Genomic DNA, 23,595 nt, shown 5'->3' on the forward strand with positions numbered 1-23,595 from the left:
AAAATCAGCGGAGTTCCCGTCAAAATACGTCCATGGTCCTCCAACAATCCACGCGACTAGCCCACAGGGGTCTTCCTCAGGGGTTCCGTCGCGGCACGGTCCACACAATGACCGCTAACGACCATGGAACGGCACTCAGGCCCTTATGGAACCCTCATTGCCAATCTGAACCGAGAAACTCGCTACCCAATGGATACATAGCCGTGCACCCGACAACTAGTCTCTAACACCCTTTGCGAGAAAAATATTTACAAAATCCAGTGTATAATCCAAATTGCTCATTCTTCTTACTTTTATATGTACATTTTTTTTCTTTTCATTTGGTTGTATTCTTTTTAGAGCATTTTCTTTTTTTTTTTTAAGTATATTGTAAACTAAATAAATCTTCTCAATAAACAGAAAACTTAGACTACAATCAAAATATGCTATTCGAGTAGCATTCAAAATTATCCTATTTCCTTAAATGGCTCACATTATTTCGACAAAGATTTTATTACATTCAAAATCCCTAACACTAACAAATTGATAATATGCATCTTTTTCGTTTAGAAATATCTATGTACAAAATATTCGAAGTAAATAACTTAAAGTGCGTATTATTGAGTTTCAGAGTACGCTATGACATCGTAAAATTAACAATCAAGTTACACAGCTAATCATGACTACAAAGTGGTTGAATAAATTCTACAAAGTGGTTGAATATATTCTACAAAGTGGTTGAATATATTCTACAAAGTGGTTGAATATATTCTACAAAGTGGTTGAATATATTAATTCTGTAAATATTGAATAAGTTATCTTGAATGCAAAAATTATAAGTACCAATAAGGTTCACATTCTGAAACGTCGTTCAAATATGAATCTATTCACTATTATGCCTATGATTGATCAAAATATTGAAACCAATCATAGATTTGAATCTTTGTTTGAGCTTTAACCAACGTCAGAATATGAACCTTAGAAATTACAGAAATGCGTATTAGTTGAAACCTTACAATTTAAATATTAGTCGTATGTTATTTATAAACAAACATCTGCAGATACTTCTTAACGAATTATTTTATACAGAATTTTAACATTGTATATGAAAATCAAAAATTCTTTACATAATATTATGTAATCTTGGAAATAAACTTTACTATGCCAAAATAAATAAGTTAAGTGACTTTTTCCTGCGATGCAGATTTTACGTTTTATTATTTCATACATGTTTTTCCTCTTACGCGCGCTACAAAAACGTAACTAGCAGCGTGATACGCACACCACAGATTAGAGAGACAGTGCCGAAATCGGCATCATAGGAAAAAGGCCCTTACAATCATTTTATTAGGAACAACCAATCAATTACAGAAGCCAATCCCAATGGATTATTTTAAGAAAATTCTCAAGAGGAAATCCTCAAATATTTGATTAGATACAATGGGAACTAGTAACAGTCTCACAATAAGAGATAAAATACAACAACCAACACAAATGTATTCTTAAATCAATGCAAAGTCTGGACACAAACCGCGTTGTCTTCTCACAAGTATATCTTCTTAATTAATATGTACAGAGGCCAGCCCGGATTCTCCGAAAGACATTCACTTCACGAAGGCATCTGGAGGTATTTTGCCTTCTGAGTTCAGTTGGTTGAAGATGAATAGTGCTCTTTGTAGATCCCAACCGGTCTCTTGAAGGCAGCTGAAAGAGATATGAAATGTTATACTCATGTTGGTTTAAGGTTTTGGGCAAGCTTGCCAATCATCATCAAAAGCCTTTTACAGTTTCACTGCTGAACTATAAGCCTCCTACACTCCAGTGAAGGGTTTTGCCATAATCTCCACGCTTCATGTAGGATAATATCTAGGAAACACCATTAAAATATGTTTCGAAGTTCAAAAGACGCTTGAATATCTATAAGATTAACTGACTGGGATTATGACCCTTATATTGGAAAAGAAAGGAAAAAAATATGGAAAGAACTTAACCAGTGTAGTAAAAAATATACGGTGCATAGCTAGATAGAACCTTTAAGTTTTATCTTGTCTTGTCCAATATCCTTATATGAAACCCGGTATAGATCATTTCATCTACGAAGACGCGCCCCACCATTCTTCCGCTAATGTTTGAGTGTTATCGGTATTATCATAATAATAATGACGTTTGGATTGCTCGGATCAAACTCCCTGCACCCCGCGCTTTTGTCGACCAAAAACTGGTGGGGCGCGTCGTAGTCGATAACACGATCTATAGGATGGCTTTCTCCCGATAAAAAAATCAATCAAAAATATTTTATTTAATTATGAAACTAGTGGCACTTATGAAAGTCAAAATACAGTAAATAAAAATAAAAGTCCTTGCCTAAGCCCTTATGGGGCACTTTACATGTCTCCTTATCTTTTGGGCCCTACCAGCGCTTCGTGACAACATATGGCAAGTGAGAAGAAACGCCGGAACAAACTCAGAAACGACTAGTTGGTAAAAAACCGGTATGGAAAAAATCTGCCACAGCTGAGAGGTACAAGTATAAACACTTACTTGACGCTCAAATGCTCGTTCATTCCTGTCTGCTGGCTCAGCATGGCGAGCATGGCTTTCTGGGCGTGCAGCACCTTTTGGCATGACCATCGCCGCCAGAATCCAAGTTCTCAACCAAGATACAAGTATATAGACAAAGTATAAACACTCACTTGACGCTCCAATGCTCCAATCCAGTCTGCTGGCTGAGCATTGATTAGCGAGCATGGCTTTCTGGGCGTTGACCACTCCTGTAGCACCTATAGGCGTGGCCATTGCAGCCACCGGCGCCGGCGCAGACTATAGTCCATTCTTAACCAATATAGTACAACGGAACTATTCCCACCTCTCGTTCCCACCACTGCAACTCCTGTGTAGCCAGGATCTACAGCTTGACCGCCATAAAAACCCAACCAATGAAGGTCATGTTTGTCCCGGGGGAAAGTTAAACTGTCATTGGACCCGCAACGAAATTAATCAGAAGAACATAGCAGGAGTTCGAAATTAAGGTTCGACTTGCAACCTTCCTAACCAATATACACTCGGCATCAAATAAACCGCACCTCCCGCGACAAGCACTTTCAAACATATGCATCCCCACATCCCACCAATATTGGCACCATTTAAATGCCTAGTTCTAAACTTAATTTCATTAAAGGAAAGGCTTTCACCCCAAAAATGTGTCCTTAGAAGGATCCAGAGTCACTTAATCAAAAAATAGGTAGTTACGCTTGAGCCAACTTTTATGGTTATAAAACTGTTAAGTTGCAATTAATCGCTATCCATCTGTTAAAGAGGACACGTGAGATCATTATTTGGTTTTATAACCATAAAAATTGGTCTAATTGATCCCAGAAGTGAGGTCTTTTTTCAAGTCACATTTATGGTATATGTTAATCATTTATTAAGAAATTAAAGGTGTTTTTCTTTAAGGATATTTCTGGGCTTTCAAATAACACCAATATGGTTGGGGCACCATGATTGTGTCAGAAGAAAATCTTTAAAGTTCGCGTCGCGGAAGGTGCGGTTTATTTGATGTTGAGTGTAGTACTGAAACAATGTAGACACTTACTTGACGCTCCAATGATCGTTCATTCCAGTCTGCTGGCTGAGCATGGCGAGCATGGCTTTCTGGGCGTCCGGCGCACTTGACGCCGCCATGGGAACAGCCATCGCCGCCGGCGCCGGTGCGGGCGTCTCGGGAGCACCCGTTGCGAAGGCTTTCTCCTCCTGTGAAGAAAGGTCAGTTAGCGATTTGCCCACATTCGTTCGTTCGTTCGTTTCAGCCGAAAGACGTCCACTGCTGGACAAAGGCCTCCCCCAAGGATTTCCACAAAGACCGGTCCTGCGCCGCTTGCATCCAGGTACCTCCCGCGACCTTCACCAAATCGTCGGTCCACCTAGTGGGAGGCTTGCCCACATTACATCATAAAAAAATCTCATAAAACTCATTTATTTTTGCAAACAGGCTTTTAAAAAGCACTTTTACACGTCCCGGTATTAACTCTACCACTGCTTCGAGACAATAAATAATAATAATAATAAATATCTTTAGACATTTTACACTGCGCTTCTAGTCCCAAACTAAGCAAAGCTTGTACTATGGGTACTAGACAACGGATATAAACATACTTAAATACTTTTTTTTTGTAAATACATACTTATTTTATTATACCTAGAAAATGGGCCAGTGCTGAGAATTAGCAGCGCAAGAAACTTAGTCACTATTATCAGCCTCATCATCTCATCATCATCATTTCAGCCACAGGACGTCCACTGCTGAACATAGGCGTCCCCTAATGTTTTCCATGTTGAACTATTGGTAACGGCCTGCGTCCAGCGCTTCCCTGCTACCTTAAGGTTGAATAGTTAATACCTGAATGATATGATGCTGAAGAAGATAGTTGATATAATACCACTAGTCAAATGACAGACACACGTATTCGCTGGGTGCGAAGTACTAGGTGGGGGTAACATAATCTATCGCAGCGCTCATGGTGGTCAAAAGTAGAAATAATGTAAGCTCTGTCATCAGATGTATCTGTCAATGGCAAAGCGATTCTACATAATACATTATGATATCATTAATTAATCGCATGAAAAGGGTCCTACTGGGAACTTAAATAAAAGAGTGGACTGTATTTCGATAGGGCTGGTTTAATAGCCGTTTACAATTTGGAAATAACTAGACTATACAACGTGGTAGTACAAAAATGAGTCACAGTAGTTGTTGTGCACAGATGTTTGCCTTATGATGAGAGCGTGAATTATTGAACTCTGCCCTTGTTTTGTTCTCAATTCTTCTATATCTCGGACTTGTCCAGCCAATACCAACAACTTTCCTTTAAATACGGTTTGTGGTTGGAATTTGATATTGTAACACTCACAAATCAGGTCTTCAAAACAATACTCATTTCGATCTGAAAACGATATTTAATTTATTACTAGCGATACAGGAACATTTAAATATATTTACTGTTATATAATGAAACCGTTAAAGTAGCTTTTTCTTTTTGTTTTACTGTAAAACTTCAACTATAATTATAGTAAACAAACCCTGACACAATCAAAATTAAACACACTTTTTGGACTTACCTCATTTGATTTGAATGACCAAAATGATTTCAAAACCTTTTTTCCACCCAAATCGTGGTATCACAACAATTTATTAGTCGAAAATATTTGTTATTTTTTCATTTCGATATTTTTTCACAAATATACGACCTAAATGTCAATGTGACAGAGCCCACCAAGTTGTGGACGCTAGTTGGCGCTGTAATCGTGCACAGAGCCAATAAGGAACAGTCAAAACACGACTCTCCCTTAGATTTTGTATTGAAAACCGGATCATGACGTCACTAATTTAAACTTTATTTTGGTCAACATCCTGTAATTGTAAAAACTGCTCACGAGACATGAGCGAAATGGCGATTTCCAAAACCTAAATCATTGCCATTAAAAAAATAATGTCGGTTTGGCGCCACGTATCGCCTCCAGTATTCTTTTTTCCTGTACCTATTCTACATGTATTAGATTATTATATTTTTCCTTATTTGTGTCGTTTTAAATATCTTTTCGTTCGACAGAATTTTGATTAAATAAGCATCTTACCTAAGTCTGTCGCCATAACAACAATGTTAACAGCATTGTTGTGTACCGGCAGTTACGAGGTAAAATAGCCAGTTCCTCTGTGGTTGAGGATTCCAGGTGAAGCTCGCTTCCACCTTCGGGCTGATCATCACTTACTTACCATAAGGTGAGATACAAGAAAAGAGCTTCCTCGTTGTGGATAAAAAAATATATTTTATTTGTGTTGATGATTTCTGTAATCTGTCGCCAGACTATAATCAGATTTGTTGAGCGTCTTTTTATTATTAAAGAGCAGGTGACCTATACCTAAGCAGTCGTCTTAAATTACGTGGTTTCTTTTTAGCCTTTTAACCACGTTGTCATTCTCCAATAATCCATAGGCGAGTGGATTGGGGTGATGAGTAAGACGTTCGATGTGCAGTTTCTTATAGCGCTCTATTTCTGTAACCACGGTTTCTATGTTCAAGTACTCGTGTATTTCATCATTCCTCGTGAACCAAATTACCTGTTCTTTAGTAGTGTTGGTGATGAACAGCATATCATTGATGATGCTGAACCCGCCGGCGGCGTTGGGCACGATGACAAAGGTGCGGTGGAACGAGCGCGTCGGGTTGCCGTTGGTGGTGGTCTCCTTGAACACGCCGTTCATGCTTAGCACGATCATCGCCGGCTGGAAAATTAACATCATGATTAGCATCATCATAATAGTTCGTATATCACTAAATAGTTCGTATGTATGATATGTATCACTATAGGCCTTATACAGAAGCTCAAAGTTGCACAGCGTGCTATGGAGAGGGCTATGCTTGGTGTTTCTTTACGAGATCGAATCAGAAATGAGGAGATCCGTAAACGAACAAAAGTCGCTGACATAGCCCGACGGATTAGCAAGCTGAAGTGGCAATGGCAGGGCACAAAACTCAGAACTGACTGCCGATGGGGCAGTGGACATTTTGGATTGGAGGCCGCGTACCGGAAAACGCAGCGTGGGACGTCCACCCACAAGGTGGACTGACGACATCATAAAGGTAGCAGGAAGGCGCTGGACATAGGCCGCTACCAACCAGGCAACATAGAAAGCATTTTATAAATGTGGGAGGCGCCTATGTGCAGTAGTGGATGTTCTATGGCTGAGATGATGATAATGATTAATTGTTCGTAGGTATTAGTATGAAATTCAACAAGTACTGTACACAATTTCTGACCTTTGCTAATCGGGATCCACACTATGAATTTATACCGTCGCATGGTCTTTTGTTTTAAAAGACTCTTGCCCGTTTTCAACATAAATCCCCAATTATTAAGTGACCCCCTATTGTAACACATAAAAGGAATTTTATTGTCATAGAGGTCACTGAAAAGTTAGGGATTGATGGTGAAAACGAGCATCTTGCTATTAAAAATTAGTTTCCATTTACAGAGCGACCATGGCGCCATCTACGAAATTTACCAGAGGAAAATGGAGGAGGACACAGGACTGATCGTTGTGGAAATCCAACAGTGGACAGCATTGAGTGGCGTACGCTGACCACACCAGGCGAATAAATAATGTGGGAACTCTCGATAACTGTCTACGTGGTCCAGTGGTAAGAGTATAAGGATTTTAATTAACATACCTATGAAATATAGTCTGGTCTGTGAGCACGTAGAAATTTGTCCAATGACCCCAAGCTACCCATCTTTATCGCTCGCGCGTAATTATGTTGCTGTCGCGCTCGCACACTCACTGCGGGCGCCCGTTGTACAGTCGCGACAGCAATATAATTACGCACGAGCGATAAGGATGGGTAGCTTGGGGTCATTGGACAAAATTCTACGTGCTCACAGACCATTCGTATTCTAACAGACCGGGCTTTAGCAGAATACATTCTGAATGCAAAATAAAGTACCTATACAACTAAAAGTTTATCCTTATTAACTCACAGTATAAACCAGCAGATCAACAGCGAATCCCATGAGGTCATGGGTGGTCTTGGGGAACTCCGATAATAATGTAACAACTTGTAGCCGTCCGGTTTTGAGGTAGCGCCGCCGGTACTCGCGCTCCGTCATCCGGATGATGTTGCGACTGTTTGGTAGGTAGGAATTCAGTCTGGAACAAATTATTATGTTAAATTAGAATGAGTATTTCTAATAAAAGAAACCATTTCTCCTAAGGATCTACTTTCTGATTCGATCACGTAGGGAAACTCCGGGCATCATCAGTGACTTTGAGCCTTCTTATGGGTCCCATAGTAATAGAGCATGACAATGTCTCCGTTCTGTACATCATCACTGGCAACACACATAGGTCAAAGACTTTAGGTACTACTGGTAGGGTATAAAGATTATGAGACATGTATAGACTCCTTAAGAGCAAAATATTTGACGATTAGTAAGTACTATTTAAAAATAGTCTAACAAATAAAAAAAAAATACTTTGACTTTAGTCGTGTTAAATGCACTTGCTAAATGTCTTTTCTTCCTATTACGCATAATATGCGTGCCAAAATCCGCAACGGGAAAAAGGCTAAACTTTTACTTTTAAAATCAGTCCAACAATAAAGAAAACTGAACCTACTATACTATAGACAATGTAAATCAAGCCACACTAACCTGGTGATATTAGAGTTCCTGTTATCATTGCTCAAGTAACTACAAGTCAAGGACATTATCGCATGCTCATGGTAAGCTTCCAAAAGCGCTTGCCGCGACTCGGAGTCATATATCGCGTAGTATTGCGTGAGGAACTCTCTGACCAGGTCTTGGCCTGATGGGTTCACTAAGAATGATTGCTGGCGAGGGGGCAGGTTGACGTCATCGGCCACGTCGAATCCAATCGATGGGGGCAGGTCCGCTCCGTCCTGTGGGAAGAATGGGTATTATGTCGTGGTAAAGGCTCAAAAACTGAACTCCGACAAACGTTACTTCGACATTACGTTACTCCGACACTACTGAATATCGACATGACTTTACTTCGACACTACACTACTTAGACAAAGGCGAATATCCTTTGTCGGAGTAGTGTAGTGTCGAAGTAAAGTCATGTCGATATTCAGAAATGTCGGAGTAACGTAATGTCAAAGTAACGTTGTTTGTCGGAGTTTACTTAGGTAGCCCGTAGAAAGGCTCAAAAACTGAACTCCGACAAACGTTACTTCGACATTACGTTACTCCGACACTACTGAATATTGACATGACTTTACTTTGACACTACACTACTTAGACAAAGGCGAATATCCTTTGTCAGAGTAGTGTAGTGTCGAAGTAAAGTCATGTCGATATTCAGAAATGTCGGAGTAACGTAATGTCGGAGTAACGTAATGTCGAAGTAAAGTTTATCGGAGTTTACTTAGGTAGCCCGTAGAAAGGCTCAAAAACTGAACTCCGACAAACGTTACTTCGACATTACGTTACTCCGACACTACTGAATATTGAAATGACTTTACTTCGACACTATACTACTTAGACAAAGGCGAATATCCTTTGTCAGAGTAGTGTAGTGTCGAAGTAAAGTTTGTCGTAGTTTACTTAGGTAGCCCGTGGAAAATTATGAATAGGAGGCACGGGACGGGACATATCTACACCTCTCGTTCCCACCGCTGCAACTCCTGTGTAGCCAGGATTTACAGCTTGACCGCCAAAACCTAACCAATGAAGGCCAAGTTTGTTCTGTACCTACTTATGTGATAATTTTATCGTTTTCAGACCCTAGTGACTAGATTATTAGCTAGTCGCTAGTACCAGAAAATTCGATAAGATAAGCTAAAAGATGTAAATGTAATGCAATTTTAATATAAAAATTTAATAGAACTCTAGATATTATAAAATCCTTTGCAGTAGGTACATAGTTTGATATGAGACAAAGACAGGTGATATGAAGCTACTGTGTCAACTATGTAGTTGTAATTAGTGTCAGTTTTCAATAACAACAAATTATAGTCTGATGAGACATACACATTAATTTATTTTCAACAGGTACTCACCAGTCTGGTCAGCTTGGGGAACTTCTTCCGCACATCGCTGGAGACAACAAACAACATGGCAACAGAATGCAAATGTACCTCTGAAACTCACATGGACACGTTAGTTTCAGCACGAAATATTGACGTTGAAGTACCAAACCCATTTATCTTACACAAAATGTTTCAACAAATCTGTTTTGAGTTATGAGTGCATCGTTCTTTGGATCTTTTACCATGGGCTGTTGCTTTTTTCATAATAATACAAAAAAAAAATAGAAAGTTAAAACATTTTGTGTTACATAGGAGATATTAGTAGGTACTTCAATGTCCATATGAAAGGCACTTGGAAAACTAAATGTGAAAATAATTGTGTAGTTCTAAAAGTAACAAGAAAAAATGTTTCTATTATGTTTTGTCTTTTATAAAATTTAATTCTTTCTAGGCAAGAAATGTAAGACAGCATTCACATTATGACTAGACTAGGCAGATTATCTTGTAAGAAATTAATTAAAAAACATTTAAGTATTGTCACTGAATTTAATTGAATATTGTTGAATATAAACTGAATTAGTCTTTAAATTTATTTATCAATTTAAAAAAAACATGAAAACGTTCATAATGTAAACAATGTTTTACATTTTAATCGATTCTCACTACAGAACCACAGAATATTTTCATTTTAGTTCTTCCAAGTGCAATTAAATTAAATACATTCAATTTTAAAACAAATATGGAAAATATGCTAACACATACACATATTTATACAGAAAATACAAATAAATAATGTGAATAAAACAAAAACATAAAAAACACATCCACACAATTCCAAGTTGAGGATCTTAGGAAGTTATAATATTATTATGACTCATACTAAACATAAAATTATGTAGATGTGTTCATTACTAATTCGACAACACATTTGTACATACTTGTATTTATGTCACAGATTACTAATATTAAATTAAATTATTAGAAAAATCAAGTATAACTACTATGTTGAATTTTACAAAAAAAAATCTTATTAAACAATAATAAACCAACAGGATCCATACTGTCCTTTATCATGTGGAATAGCAATAAATGGAATTTAAACAAAATTAGTTAAGTTCTATTTGACCTATTTCTGACAATGAATTACTCTACGTCAAAAAAAAATATAATTCGTAATCTGTGACAAACAAATGGCACACAGGATACTGAGTCCTGTGATTGTAAATGCAAATGGGATATCGCAGATGTAAAGTTGGCACCCACCCACTCCTAGCCTAGTGGGTAACCCAATAGGTAGAAGATAGTGGTTTCTGAAAATAACAACAATAAACATAGAAAAATAGGAGCAAATATTTTACGTTAAGTTACGGTAAAATTGATAAGACATGAAGTAGATAGGCAGGCTTGCTTCATTGGTGGAATTGTTAGCGAGCCTATCAATACATTAAAAATATTTTTATTATGTTATAAAAAAAGGTTTTAAATAAGTTTAAAAAACATACAAAAACTCATTCCTTTGCTCCAATTTTTCTATGAACATAATAACAATCACATGTGATAACAGGAAATACAGTGCATTCTCAATTTTTAAAATATCGTACATTCATCTTCACACACAAAATTCAATTGAGTTAGGTACATATTACATAATATTGATTACTTTGATAAATATAAAGCCCCAATATATTGTTGTAGTCCCAATATTATTGTTCGATTAAAAATATTGACAATAAAATGCCCAAATATTGTTGTTTGATTAAATATGCCCCCAAATGTGTGCTGACTAATTGTCTGCTTCCCAGCCATACCATGTCATGCAAGGCCTGTCTCACTTTCTCAAACGGAACTGACTTACCATAAAAATAAAGACAAAATAGTTAGTGTAGCACTTGAATTTAGCTTTTCTTTCTTGTTCTTTAGTATCTAGAGTTCCGAGACCAGTAAAACAGGCCATTTTCTTCTCTCATGCCTTTGCTAAAGCGCTTCCATCACGGTTCACAAGATGTTTATTACCTGACATAAATTTCGTGATCATTAAACCTGTTCACCAAGGGATTCCCTTTCAGGTACAGCTCGACCAGAGGCAACGCTTTCAGGGCATCCAGTGACCCCAGAAATGGTATCTAAAATATTAGAAAGGCTCGTGATAGAAAATTAATTCTGTAGTGGTATTTTAATCGTTGAACTATTTATTATACAAAAAACTGTTCACTAATACTTACCCTGTTGTCTCCCATGTATAAAATCTTCAAGCTCTTGAATTTACTTGATAGAATCTTGAGATGTTCAATTCCATGCAGCTTGTTGTCATTCAGATTCAACGCTTCAAGATCGGGAATGTTCTCAGCGATAATGTCTATTGCAGCCAGCATTATCATTGGGCGGGAGAGGGCACAGAATATGTCCGACAAGTCTGCAATAAAAAATTTATTGATTGCAAATTAATAAAGTTGCAGCAACTCCTTCATAAATAGAGAAATTGTGAACTAGAAGAAACCTATGTATCACAGAAAATGCTAATAAGAGAATCATTGAATAAAAAAATAATTCTTACCAGGGTCAGCATGAAATTTCGTTAAGTCCAAGGCCTTTGTAGCAGGATTATATCTCTTGGCCATCGTGAGTTTCATCTTCTCTTTCATGTCATCGTCAATGGACACATTCGGAACTGCATTCCTTACAATTACCACCAGTTTGAACCCATCGGGCATAGTGATCTTTCGGTCTGCGTTGAACAGCTTCTCAGCAATCTTAACATCGTCCACATAAAACACAGCCGCATTTCCGTTGATTTTGTAGTAATGTGGAATAAATATTTCCGGAGAGATGAAACTCAATAAAGTCTTCAGTATGACATCTTTGTCATGCTTGGCTCCATAGGGGATGATGATCTGATACCAAGGTAACAGGCCAACAATAAACCTTTTCTTGGGTACACCGCCTCCTCTTGGTATTGGCGAGTTGGCTCCACGACCTCCCCGACCTCTATAATGACTCTTCCTGTTGTTAGGACCTTGCCCTGAATTTGCTCCCATATCAATGTCATCGTCCAAGAGATTTAGTTTTGCATCATTCCAGTTACGAAACTTCTGCTTTCCTTTGTTCGTACCAGGCTTGAAGCTGACTCTCCTTGTATTGCTTGTTTGTATTCTATCATCATGTTCTGTACATAAAAAGGCTAATTTGAAACATTTACATACTTTCACTCAAATATACTGAACATTTATCAAGACATGAAAATGCTTCACATGTATTTTGAGGAGAAACTAATTATTCATGGACTAGAAAGATTCACAAACCATACCAAGAGCACGAATTACAACATCATATCTCATCTTGCACAATAAAATTAGATAATTATTTTATTGTGTTACAACAAGTGACACGACATACATAACAAAAATACCATGCATGGCATTAATGAAGTAATAAACTCACCAAAGTGTTCATCCTTCCAGTTCCTAGGCCTTCCTCCTCCACGTTTAGGCATATTTCTTCAGGTAAAATGCGATATACTAGAACCAAAGCACCAATAATTCACAATAAGTAATCAAGGTTACAAAGGAGGAAAATGAACATTGCTCGCACTCCACACCACACAGACGTGCGTCACTGGCTTGAAGGGTTATCCGATTTAGCACACATTTAGTTATCAATTACCTCAAAAGTTTTGGTTTTGATGAATATTTGTTATATACGTCTGCACAAGCTCAATTCTTTTGATAAATAACTTGCAGCATTTAACTTTTTTGGTTTTACAAAATTCACACGTAAAACGTCACGAAAAATACCACATTTTGTTTGTTGACCATAGACACAAATATGTTGCCAGATGTAGAAATAATAATCTACTAAAATTAATACCTTTCGTGGATGAAAGAGGGTGCTGCAGTTCTGTAAACTTATTAATTTATTTATTTATTCATAAATATTGTTTAGGAATTTTTATGCTGACCATAGCCTTAAGCAGTAAAATCTTCTGTAGGAACTATTTCTGATTTAATTCATTTTTGTGTTTAATTCTATTAGCCTACAGTGATGTTTCCAAAATATTAATTTGATTGAGATAAATCAAAGTCAAAATCAGTATTTTTTTATTTATATGGAAAATACTAGCTTTCTGCCAGCGGCTTCGCCCGCGTGGAATTTTGTCTGTCACAGAAAAAAATTATCGCGCGAGTCCCTGTTTCAAAAACCGGGATAAAAACTATCCTCAAACTCAAACTATATCTATGCCAAATTTCATCAAAATTGGTTTAGTGGTTCAGGCGTGAAAGCAAGACAGACAAATAAATAAATAAATATTCTTAGACACATTTTTACACTGCGCTTCTAGTCCCAAGCTAAGCAAAGCTTGTACTATGGGTAGGGTCATTCCATGACAAAATGAGGGTGAAAAACTAAATATGTTCTTTTCGCATTAAATCTGATGAATTTTAAAAGTAAACATTCCAAATTATAATGTGCAACAAAAAAAATCTGGAAGAAATAATTAATTTTTAAGTTATAAGTCTTCAAAGTCTATACTTAAGTCAACTGTTTGAATGATCATTTTCTCTCTTATTATTATTATTATTATTTTTTTTTTTTTATACACAACGAGGAAGCTCTTGGCCTGTATCTCACCTGATGGTAAGTGACGATCAGGCCGAAGGTGGAAGCGAGCTTCACCCGGAATCCTCAACCACGGAGGAACTGACTATCTTACCTCTAACTGCCGGAACACAACATTGGTAATACGGCTTAAAAAAAAACTATCAATCTGTGAACCGTTTTGCCACTATTATGATTTGAGGGTATTTATCATAGTATTGTTGGATAGCGTCATAGTCCCAAAAAAATTGATAATCATCAAGTTTTAAGTGTGTTTTCTTGATACTTCGGCGATGTAACACCCGAAACAAAAAAACAGGTATTTGTTTTATTATTGTACCTTACACATGGATTAGGGTAACAAAATTTGGTAAAAGTAAGGTCATGGTAGTAATGATTTCAAATACTAACTAATATCTGAGCATGATACTAATTTAGTATGTTTTTTTCTTGATTAAAAACTGTAACACCCGAAACGTTTCGGGTATTACATTTTTATTTATATGTCGATAATGCGTATATATTGCTTGGAGAAGTCAAAAAGTATTACTGTGAGGCTCCTTCGACCTCCCACTAGCGCTGGCATCGGAAAAGGAGTCATATTTCTCTATTTAAGACTTTTTTGAAATGTCGACTTAACACTAAAATTAAGGTATTGTTAAAAAGCCTCGATGTTCGACATTTCCAATTAATATCGTAATTAGAAATTAAAGTAATGCTATTTCAAGCCAAAAACAATAGAAAAAGCTGTATGCTGAGGAAAAATTAAACTCGAACTTTGTATATTTTTTAAAAAAAGCTGCTTCGTAATTTCAAACCAGAATTCGCTCTATTTGTGTTTATTTGTTGTACTCCTTATTTTGTAGTACCTAGAGACTAATAAAACACCGATTTTATCGATAAAACGCGTTGGATTTTCGTACTCGTAACACCCGAAACAGAACCATTGTAACACCCGAAACAAAGAAAAAATTTATAAAAAAATAGTAAAACGTTTTATGTAACAGTGATTGTATGTTACATGGTTTGTAAATTTCATACTTTATCTAGAAGTCCTGTAAGTTTTAGGTATGATTCCTTAAGAAAATTCGCTAAATTTCGAGTAAATGCAGCAACAGTCAGAACATAGAGGCAAAATCTCGTAACGCCCGAAACGCACACTTTTCGACTCATATTTTCGTTATCCTACATTCTAAGCTGTACAAACTTTATTATTTAGATAAAACAACTAAAAACGGACAGATTAAGGCACTAACATTATCAAAATACTATTTCAAAATACATGAAATTGTTGAATATGTGTGTACGAACGTAACACCCGAAACGATGGAATGACCCGGTACTAGACAACAGATATAAACATACTTAAATACTTTTTTTTTGTAAATACATACTTATTATACATAGAAAACACCCAGTCCAATACAATTATACAAACAAATATGTTCATGCACACAAATGTTTGTACTGTGCGGGAATCGAACCCGCTACCTCCAGAATAGTAGTCCGTTTCGAACCACTACACCAAACGGCCGAAAATTATCGCGCGCGTCCCTGTTTCAAAAACTGGGATAAAAACTATCCTCAAACTCAAACTATCTCTATGCCCATCAAAATCGGTTTAGTGGTTCAGGCGTGAAAGCAAGACAGACAGAGACTTTTGCATTTATAATACCTATTAGTATAGAATAAACGTAACGGGACTATTCTCAGTTCTCACGCACGTCCCACCTCTCATTCACACCACTGCAACTCTTGTGTATTTCCCTTTCCGTGTTTAATTGGCGACGAAAATCAGCACGGCTTTGTATTACTATCCAACTTGCCAAACCAGTGCTTAATTGGCGTCAACTGAACGCGATTTTTGCGATCTAGCAAAGCTAACATAGGTTTTACAAAAGCGTGTGCATTTTAAGATAACACGATTTTAATTCGATTCGATTTAAAACAAACCCGTGCTGATTTCAGACGTTCACGGAAAATAAAGGTCCAACCTACCTCTATTTCAAGACGGAGTCAAAAACAATTACCCAACAATGTTGTGAATGTGACGGCCTGTTAAAAAAAAACGTACACACAATATAGCTATGAACATAGATGAAAACCAGCGTTCTGCAAAATAGTTGTTTCAAAGTAATTTTTCTTTATTATTTTTAACGTGTCTACTATGTCCTTGTTCACATAGACAAAAACAATGGATCTCCATTTGCTAGTCATGTACTAGGTACGCACTTATTTTTGAGCAAATACTTAAATGTCTTTTTTTAAATTGTACCTATTATAATGTTTCACTGAACTTCCATACATAACCAGTTTCATACACCCTTGCTTAGAGGTGGGCGCCACGCCGGCGCGCCGCCGCCGCCGCGAATTTTTTCACGCCGCCGCCGCCGACGACCAGCTGTCGGCGCGCCGATACTGATACTGTACAAACTATTTGCAATTTATTTCTCCCCTATACTGTACTAATTTGTGTTTCAAACGCAGAAGAACTATTTTTTTATTGAGTTGAGCGGCTATTCTAGTTCAATAAAGTCCTAGTATAACTGCGACCGGTACCGATCTATTGTGATCGCCGCTATTTTCCTTACAGTTCGCCTCCGAGTCCTGCATCCATTAGGAATAGCAGTATCTTTTGGGGGGCGATATGTTTTACATCTTGTTGTCTTAGGATGTTTTTGCCCAGGTGTAAGCTCCGCTTGCGCATCAGAGGTCCGCAGTCCGTGAGAATGTGTAGTGGCGTTTCATCTGCCTCTTGGCACATCCTGCACGTTCTTGATTCGGACAGTCCCATAGTGGACAAGTGCTTGTTTAAGCTGCTGTGTCCAGTGAAGGCTCGAACTGAGATGCGCATTTTGATCCTACTCAGTCCTATGATCTGCTTAGAGCATTTTCGGTCATAGGCAAAAGCCTATATAAGAGCTTTGGAATGAGTTAATCCTAGCGTGTCTGACCATGCCTAAAAGGATTTGTTTAATTAGATGTTCTCCAGGGTCATTCGAGCGAGACTTTTGAGAATGCCACAAAAGGGTTCTGGACCATATTGTGTTCCCTCCGCTCCCGCTCTGGCCAGTTCGTCGGCATTTTCATTGTCCACGATTCCCGCGTGACCTGGAACCCATCTCAGCGTTACTCTGTTACGTTTTCCTAGGGTATTCAGTCGACTCATGCAGTTTTCTACCAACTTTGAGGTGATTAAGATGAAATTTAAGGCCATCAGCGCGGCCTGACTGTCTGAGTTAATGTAAATTATGTGGTTGGCATAATTTTTTCGCAGGTTAGCTTCCGCACATTCAATAATGGCGTAGACTTCTGCCTGAAAGATAGAGGCAAATTTACCCAGGCTTTGAGATAACCTAAGCTTCGGCTGCTCTCCATATACGCCAAAGCCTACATTAGGGCCCATTTTTGACCCATCAGTAAACCATATTATAACAGAAGAACTAACTATAATATTTATTCTTTAATACCATATAAATTGGTACACAAGGCGAACTTAATGCCGTTGATATACTAATAAATTGATTGAATAACTTAATACTAACTATATTAACAGTTAATCAAGTACATTATTCAAGTTACTGCTTGGTCTAGTAAATAATATAATTGATCGCGAGAGGCGCCGGTCCCTCTTGCTGTCAAGAAAAAAATACCCGCCTTCGTCTGGCAGATAACCCCACACTATTGGACTATAATTTAAGCGAATCACTCACACAGAGATTGGCAAATATGTCTCGGAATGCAAATGGGAACCACAACCTCTGGAAGGCAACAAAGTACCTCTCTCAAAGTGTTCTCCGCTTATTAGGTCCGGTAATAGTACATGAGTGGCGAGTGCGAACTGACAAGAAAAATCTCAGACTTTTGCTACATGACAAGCCGGTTTATTTAAACCCACTGACACGGATAATCCCTTACTACCCTACACCTTAATAACCTTCCCATTGTGATTTGAGAGGGCTCATTTTGCATCTTTTCTTATGCTAATTCTGGACATTTTTATACTTGACTATCTGAGGAGTTGACCGCCATGTTTCCGCCATGCTCCTTACTCTCCTCAAGTTCAAAGTAGAAGATTGATTCCTACTACGCTAATTGAGGACAAAAGACGCAGGAGGACAAAGTGACTGACATAGCCCACAGAATCGCTAAAATCAAGTGGCAATGGGCGGGGCACATATCTCGTAGAGCTGATGGCCGCTGGGGCAGTAAAGTTTTTGAGTAAAGCGACCACGAGCCGGAAGACGTAGCGTGGGCAGGCCTCCCACTAGGTGGACCGACGATTTGTGGAAGGTCGCAAGAAGTGCATGGATGCGAGCGGCGTTTCGGCTGAAACGAAAGAACTAACGCTAAGAGAGATGGCTAAGCTAAAGAAATAGCCAAAATGGACCCTCGTAAAGCACTTGCATTTGATCTGATCACCATGAAGTCCATGGTCTTGACAATGACTACTCTGAGTGAGAAGAACCTCGCAAGTCTCTTAACTGTGGAAATGATCCATATGTCTGGCAAGTCGCCTATCGAATTCTCTTATCGCTCAATTAATCTGACATTTGTATTGTTAAAATTATGGAAAAGGATCATTCTTGCTCGTTTATTCCCTTGCCTAAGTATGACCCATGTAATATAGTATACCCGACCATAAATTTTGGCAAAAACCATACTAACCATAATCAGTACAATGTTTGGAAAAGAAAGAATCCTGTACGTCTGCTTTCGCTGCGGCTTCAGCTGGGTTTATCATAAAGGACTACTCTACGAAATTAAAAAGTACCTTCTAACACACTTCTACTACCTGCTGATGGATTCTTATCTCAGTGACAGACAGTTTTAAATCAAACTCGGTGACAAAATCTTCTCTTTTTAGCTGCAGAGCTGGAGTACCCCAGGACTCTGTACTTGGTCCGATACTCTATAACATCTACTAGTAAAGTAGCCCAGACACCAGAAAGCTGCGGCATTCCTCAAATGTAACTGTGATCTTAAAGTGACTAGACTGTTTCTAAGTCAGCTGCTTGCTGACCAAGTGGCGCATGTAATTAAGCCCCGAAGTCTCACCATATTATCATTTAAGACGTGAAACTTATCCTCCGGCCAATCTAGACCTCGACACATTGCTGCAATCAACCTGCATTAAAATCCTGGACCGTAGGATGACATGGAAAGACCATAAACATAAATAAAACAGAACTGAATATAATGTTCCACCGACAGTCAGCTAATCCAACATTAACTATGTGCCTCCAAAGAGCTCAAAAATACATGCTAAAGGTACTTTTATCACCACATTGTTACGCTCGCTTTCAGGAAGTACTCGAGAACCTGATCTCAGCCAAACCCGCTATCCAAATATCAAAGTATCTATCTATGATCAAGAGAGCTAATTTACTAGGGTAAACCATTGCTCTAGTGGCTCAAACCCCAACCAACTGCAAATCACCTGATTAGTCTTGACGACAGATACTAAAAAAACCGGATTTAAAAAAAATACCTAATGAACAAAGGTCAAACAAGGTCACGCCGCCGACGCCGCCGCCGCCGAGGTCAAAAAGTCGGCGCGCCGCCGCCGGCCAATTTTACATCGGCGCCCACCTCTACCCTTGCTGTATTCAGTTCAACTTCTCACTAATTTGTAAAACATTACGTAGCACCACTCATTACGAAGACAGTTGATGCGAACTGAACACAGGCAAGTTGAATTCCATAGTAATAAAAAACGGTTTTTAATTCAGCCGTACACTGTTTTGTAAAACCTCTGTTAGCATTGCTTGATCGCAAAATCTCGTTCAGTTGACGCCAATTAAGCACGGGCTTGGCAAATTGGATAGTAATACAAAACCGTGCCGATTTTCGTCGCCAATTGAACACGGAAAGGGAAATACGCTCTTGTGTAGCGACAGCCAGGATCTACAGCTTCACTGGTTTATCTACCAGTGAAGATAAAGTTAAGCCTGCAAAAATTTTAAGGTTCAATTTCCCTCCAGGGCAAAGCCGATGACTGGTGACAAATTAAAGGTTTCAGTAACTATAAATATGTAAGTGGATGATAGTGTTTACAAATTGCCAAATATTTTAATAAAAGACCATTATTATTTAAAAAAGGGTATTTCGCCAAAAATGGTCAATTTTGCCTAATTTCCTTGGCACGAATTTTATTTCTGTTTTTAACTATTTTTAGTTTCCCATTGCATTAAGTAGTAAAAACTAAGCTAATATATCTAGAAGGGGTGTCATAATTCGTTTTAGAAACAAAGTTATGAGGTCATAAATTTTTGGTAGCCAAGGAAATTATTATAAATATTTTTTTCTCTAAGTTTTCTTCTGTGGTTTGCTTTTTTTTTGTTCGACCTATTTTTGTGTACTTTCGCAAGCAAACATGCCAATGAATATTATATCATTACGACCTTTTTACACAACTAAGGAAGATAAATGCAGTAGATTGAGTTAAAAGTTAAAAACAAGTTTTTCTATATCTATTCTGATACCTATTTCTTAAAATTTAAATTTTAAACTTATTCCAATAAAGAAATACTCAAAATTTGACTTTACGCCGAATTATTAATGGTCTTTTATAATTTCCTAGGTCATTTTATGCCACGGAAAACAAGGAAATTAGGACCAAAGAAATTAGATTTATGCCTAAAAGACACCACAGACAAAAACCTATTTACCCTATACATTTACTATTTAAATCATGGGTTTACCCCTACAGACACTACATTTGTGTAAATAAACAATAAAATTAATCCATTGTTTAGTTGCAAAAAACCGTCCAAAGAAATTGACTTTTTAGTAAACAAAAACCCAAGGAGGGACCTATTTATGCGATTTGTCGCGAAACTGATCAACGACGTGCTGTCCTGCCTCAATGGCCTCTTGGGACGAAATGGCCGAGTGTAGTGGTGCAGTGCGTTACATTCTAAGTTTTTTCGTTTCGTTACAACAATGGTCGAAACGAAGACCCAGGGAAATTATACTTTTGATCTGGACAAGAACTTAACTTCACTTTATTTTCTTCCTATAAGTATTTGACATTTAAAGTTTTTATTTTCCGATAGCCAAACGTTTCTCAAATGTAAAGAGAGTGCTATAAGAATTAAATTACGCTTCAATTTGTTATAATGAGCCTTCATTTTGGCAAACAACAGTAATGGACATGACAAGGAAATTAGAAAAACGACTTTTGATTAAGTTTTTCTACGGTATTATTTGTAGTTTCTGCTATTGTAATAGCAAAAACAAATAAAACTTTTGATGAACTTTCTCATAAAAATAGTTTTATACAGATAGATATAAAAAAACATGTGTTCGCCTGCCTGGACACAGAAAATTTACTGTTTCGGCGAAATACCCAAAAATAACATACTGTTTTGGAGCCTTACTTAATTAAGGCTCTTTGAGACCAATATTTGGTTTCTTTCTGCGATATACCAACATAGTTGATACTTAGTAAACTGGATGAGAATGCCTTATGGCATTAAGTTCGCCTAGTGTTAAAATTTTGGCATTTAAGTGTTTATAAATAAATATTTAAATAGTTTTACTTTTAATAAAGTATACGCGCGTTTTATACTTTGATCTCATGGTCCTTCGAGCTAGATTACTTATAGTTCGAAAATAAAATTAAAAAGTAACCAGGATGAGGAAAGTTAAGAATCAAAGAAGTACAAAATACATTCAATAATTAGAATGAAGTACTTAAAATAGGTACTTGTACCGTAAAACATCTATTGTCCCCACAGATATGTGAGTGATGTTCATGTAATCCGATTACAACAATCGGTTACGATGATTTTACGAGAACAGTAGTACGAACACAGTAGAAAGAAGATATTATTTACGGATTGAGAATTGTAATTAACAGCACAAGTAGAGATGGGTTTCCACCCGGGTAAAAACCCACATGAGGGTAAAAACCCAATAAAAATCCGTTTCATTCCACCCGTGGGTGTTTACACCGGGTGAAAACAAATAATTTTATAATTATTTCAATTGGTATCTTTTCTTTATTTTTATTGAATTTTTCTCATTTAAGTTTATTGATTAATAAGTAATAAGTCAAATTTAACACTAATATGCATTTATATCGTGGCCAAATCGTAAAATTGATCACGTTATGATGATGTGACCAATTATTTTATAAAATGGTGTTATTTCAAGAATCGTTGAACCGATTTAAAAGAAATTTAGTAGGAACACAATAATTTGTGATCATGGCAAGGACATGGAGGGGGGGATGCCAAAGATGCCAAACTCTCTCTTTGATGACATTACGGTATAAAGTTACAAATAACAACACCAACTACAAAGTACTTCTGCTTAAAAACTTGAAATCGAACCGCCCTTCCGCCACTGTAACGCATTGTAACGTTTTTCAAGACCTCCTCTCCCCCCAGATTGCATTACGTAACACTAGAACGCCCCCTTAGCAACAAATACCACTACTCACTTTAAAAAAACGCTATTTTTGTTTTCACCCACCAGAATGGGTGGTAATGGGTAAAAACCGGGTTTTTACCCAAATCACCCAGTTTTAACCCAATCGGGTGAAATGGGTTTTTACCCACTACCCATCTCTAAGCACAAGTAGCAAATAATTAATTAGAATAAAGTAGCAGTAAAAGAAGTATAAAGTAGCATTGTTTTTAATACATATCCTGCGATGTACTCTTAAGAGTTAAAACCATGGTCCCTGTATGTGGTGCACTCATACCGATCCCAAGGAACCGTACTTACTCATAACAATAAGACACACACTGATCCATGTATTCATGCACTTGACTTTATGTCTTGAAACGCTGGTAGGGTAAAAAAAATAACGAGATTTGACGATTCGTAAGTATTACTTTATTTTAAAAAGGTAAATAAAGATGCTTTTAGTTTTGTATTTAACAAATTATCAGTTTTATCGGAATTAATTAATTTTCGAATCGAGTCACACGATATCATTCGATGACTTTGCGAATGCAGTACGATGATACGATTACTTTTACGTTGCGGCAATCACTAAAATTCGCTAAAATGACACTAATGACGTTTAAAAAGTGGCACGCTCGGCTTCATACAATTTTTGACACATGCTGCATCTATCCATATGTGATTGTCCCCCTATGAAAATAATACACTTTATTTCGCAAATGTAAGAAAATCTACTATTGAAGCATAATTTTCATGAAACTAGCAACACTAACAAAAGACGCATCCATTTTTTTCATAGATTCTTGTCTCTGGTTTTGCGCTGTGAGATCCGTTTTACGCAGCACCACCTTATAATTTTAAATTCAGTCGTACAATAATATCACTTAATTTCAAAAAAGGCTTTTGATACTATTTCGTATAAATAATGTTTATTTCTCAAAGTTTCACAAAAACTGATAAAACTATGGCTACTGAAGTTATATTTCTAAAATATAAACACAAACAAAATAAAAGTCTTAGAACGGAACGTATTAGAAACCATAGCATTTAAAAATAAAAC

The 23,595-nt window shown here is 37.3% G+C and overlaps 1 protein-coding gene across 1 annotated transcript; it reads right to left on the reverse strand.

The window, feature by feature from the left end:
• Positions 1-13,335, reverse strand: sbr (nuclear RNA export factor small bristles). The gene is made up of 11 exons (XM_028306598.1): positions 13,185-13,335; positions 12,963-13,039; positions 12,079-12,687; positions 11,747-11,937; positions 11,538-11,647; positions 9,555-9,591; positions 8,185-8,432; positions 7,513-7,681; positions 6,095-6,259; positions 3,572-3,729; positions 1-1,683 (listed from the first exon to the last, which is right to left on the reverse strand). The coding sequence occupies exons 2-11, from the start codon at positions 13,012-13,014 to the stop codon at positions 1,584-1,586; spliced, it is 1,839 nt and encodes a 612-aa protein (XP_028162399.1). The 5' UTR covers positions 13,015-13,039; positions 13,185-13,335; the 3' UTR covers positions 1-1,583.
• Positions 13,336-23,595: the final 10,260 nt, after the last annotated feature.

This window comes from Ostrinia furnacalis, unplaced genomic scaffold, assembly GCF_004193835.3.
Source record: "Ostrinia furnacalis isolate ACB-3 unplaced genomic scaffold, ASM419383v2 OfSCF2039, whole genome shotgun sequence".
Lineage (NCBI taxonomy): Eukaryota > Metazoa > Arthropoda > Insecta > Lepidoptera > Crambidae > Ostrinia > Ostrinia furnacalis.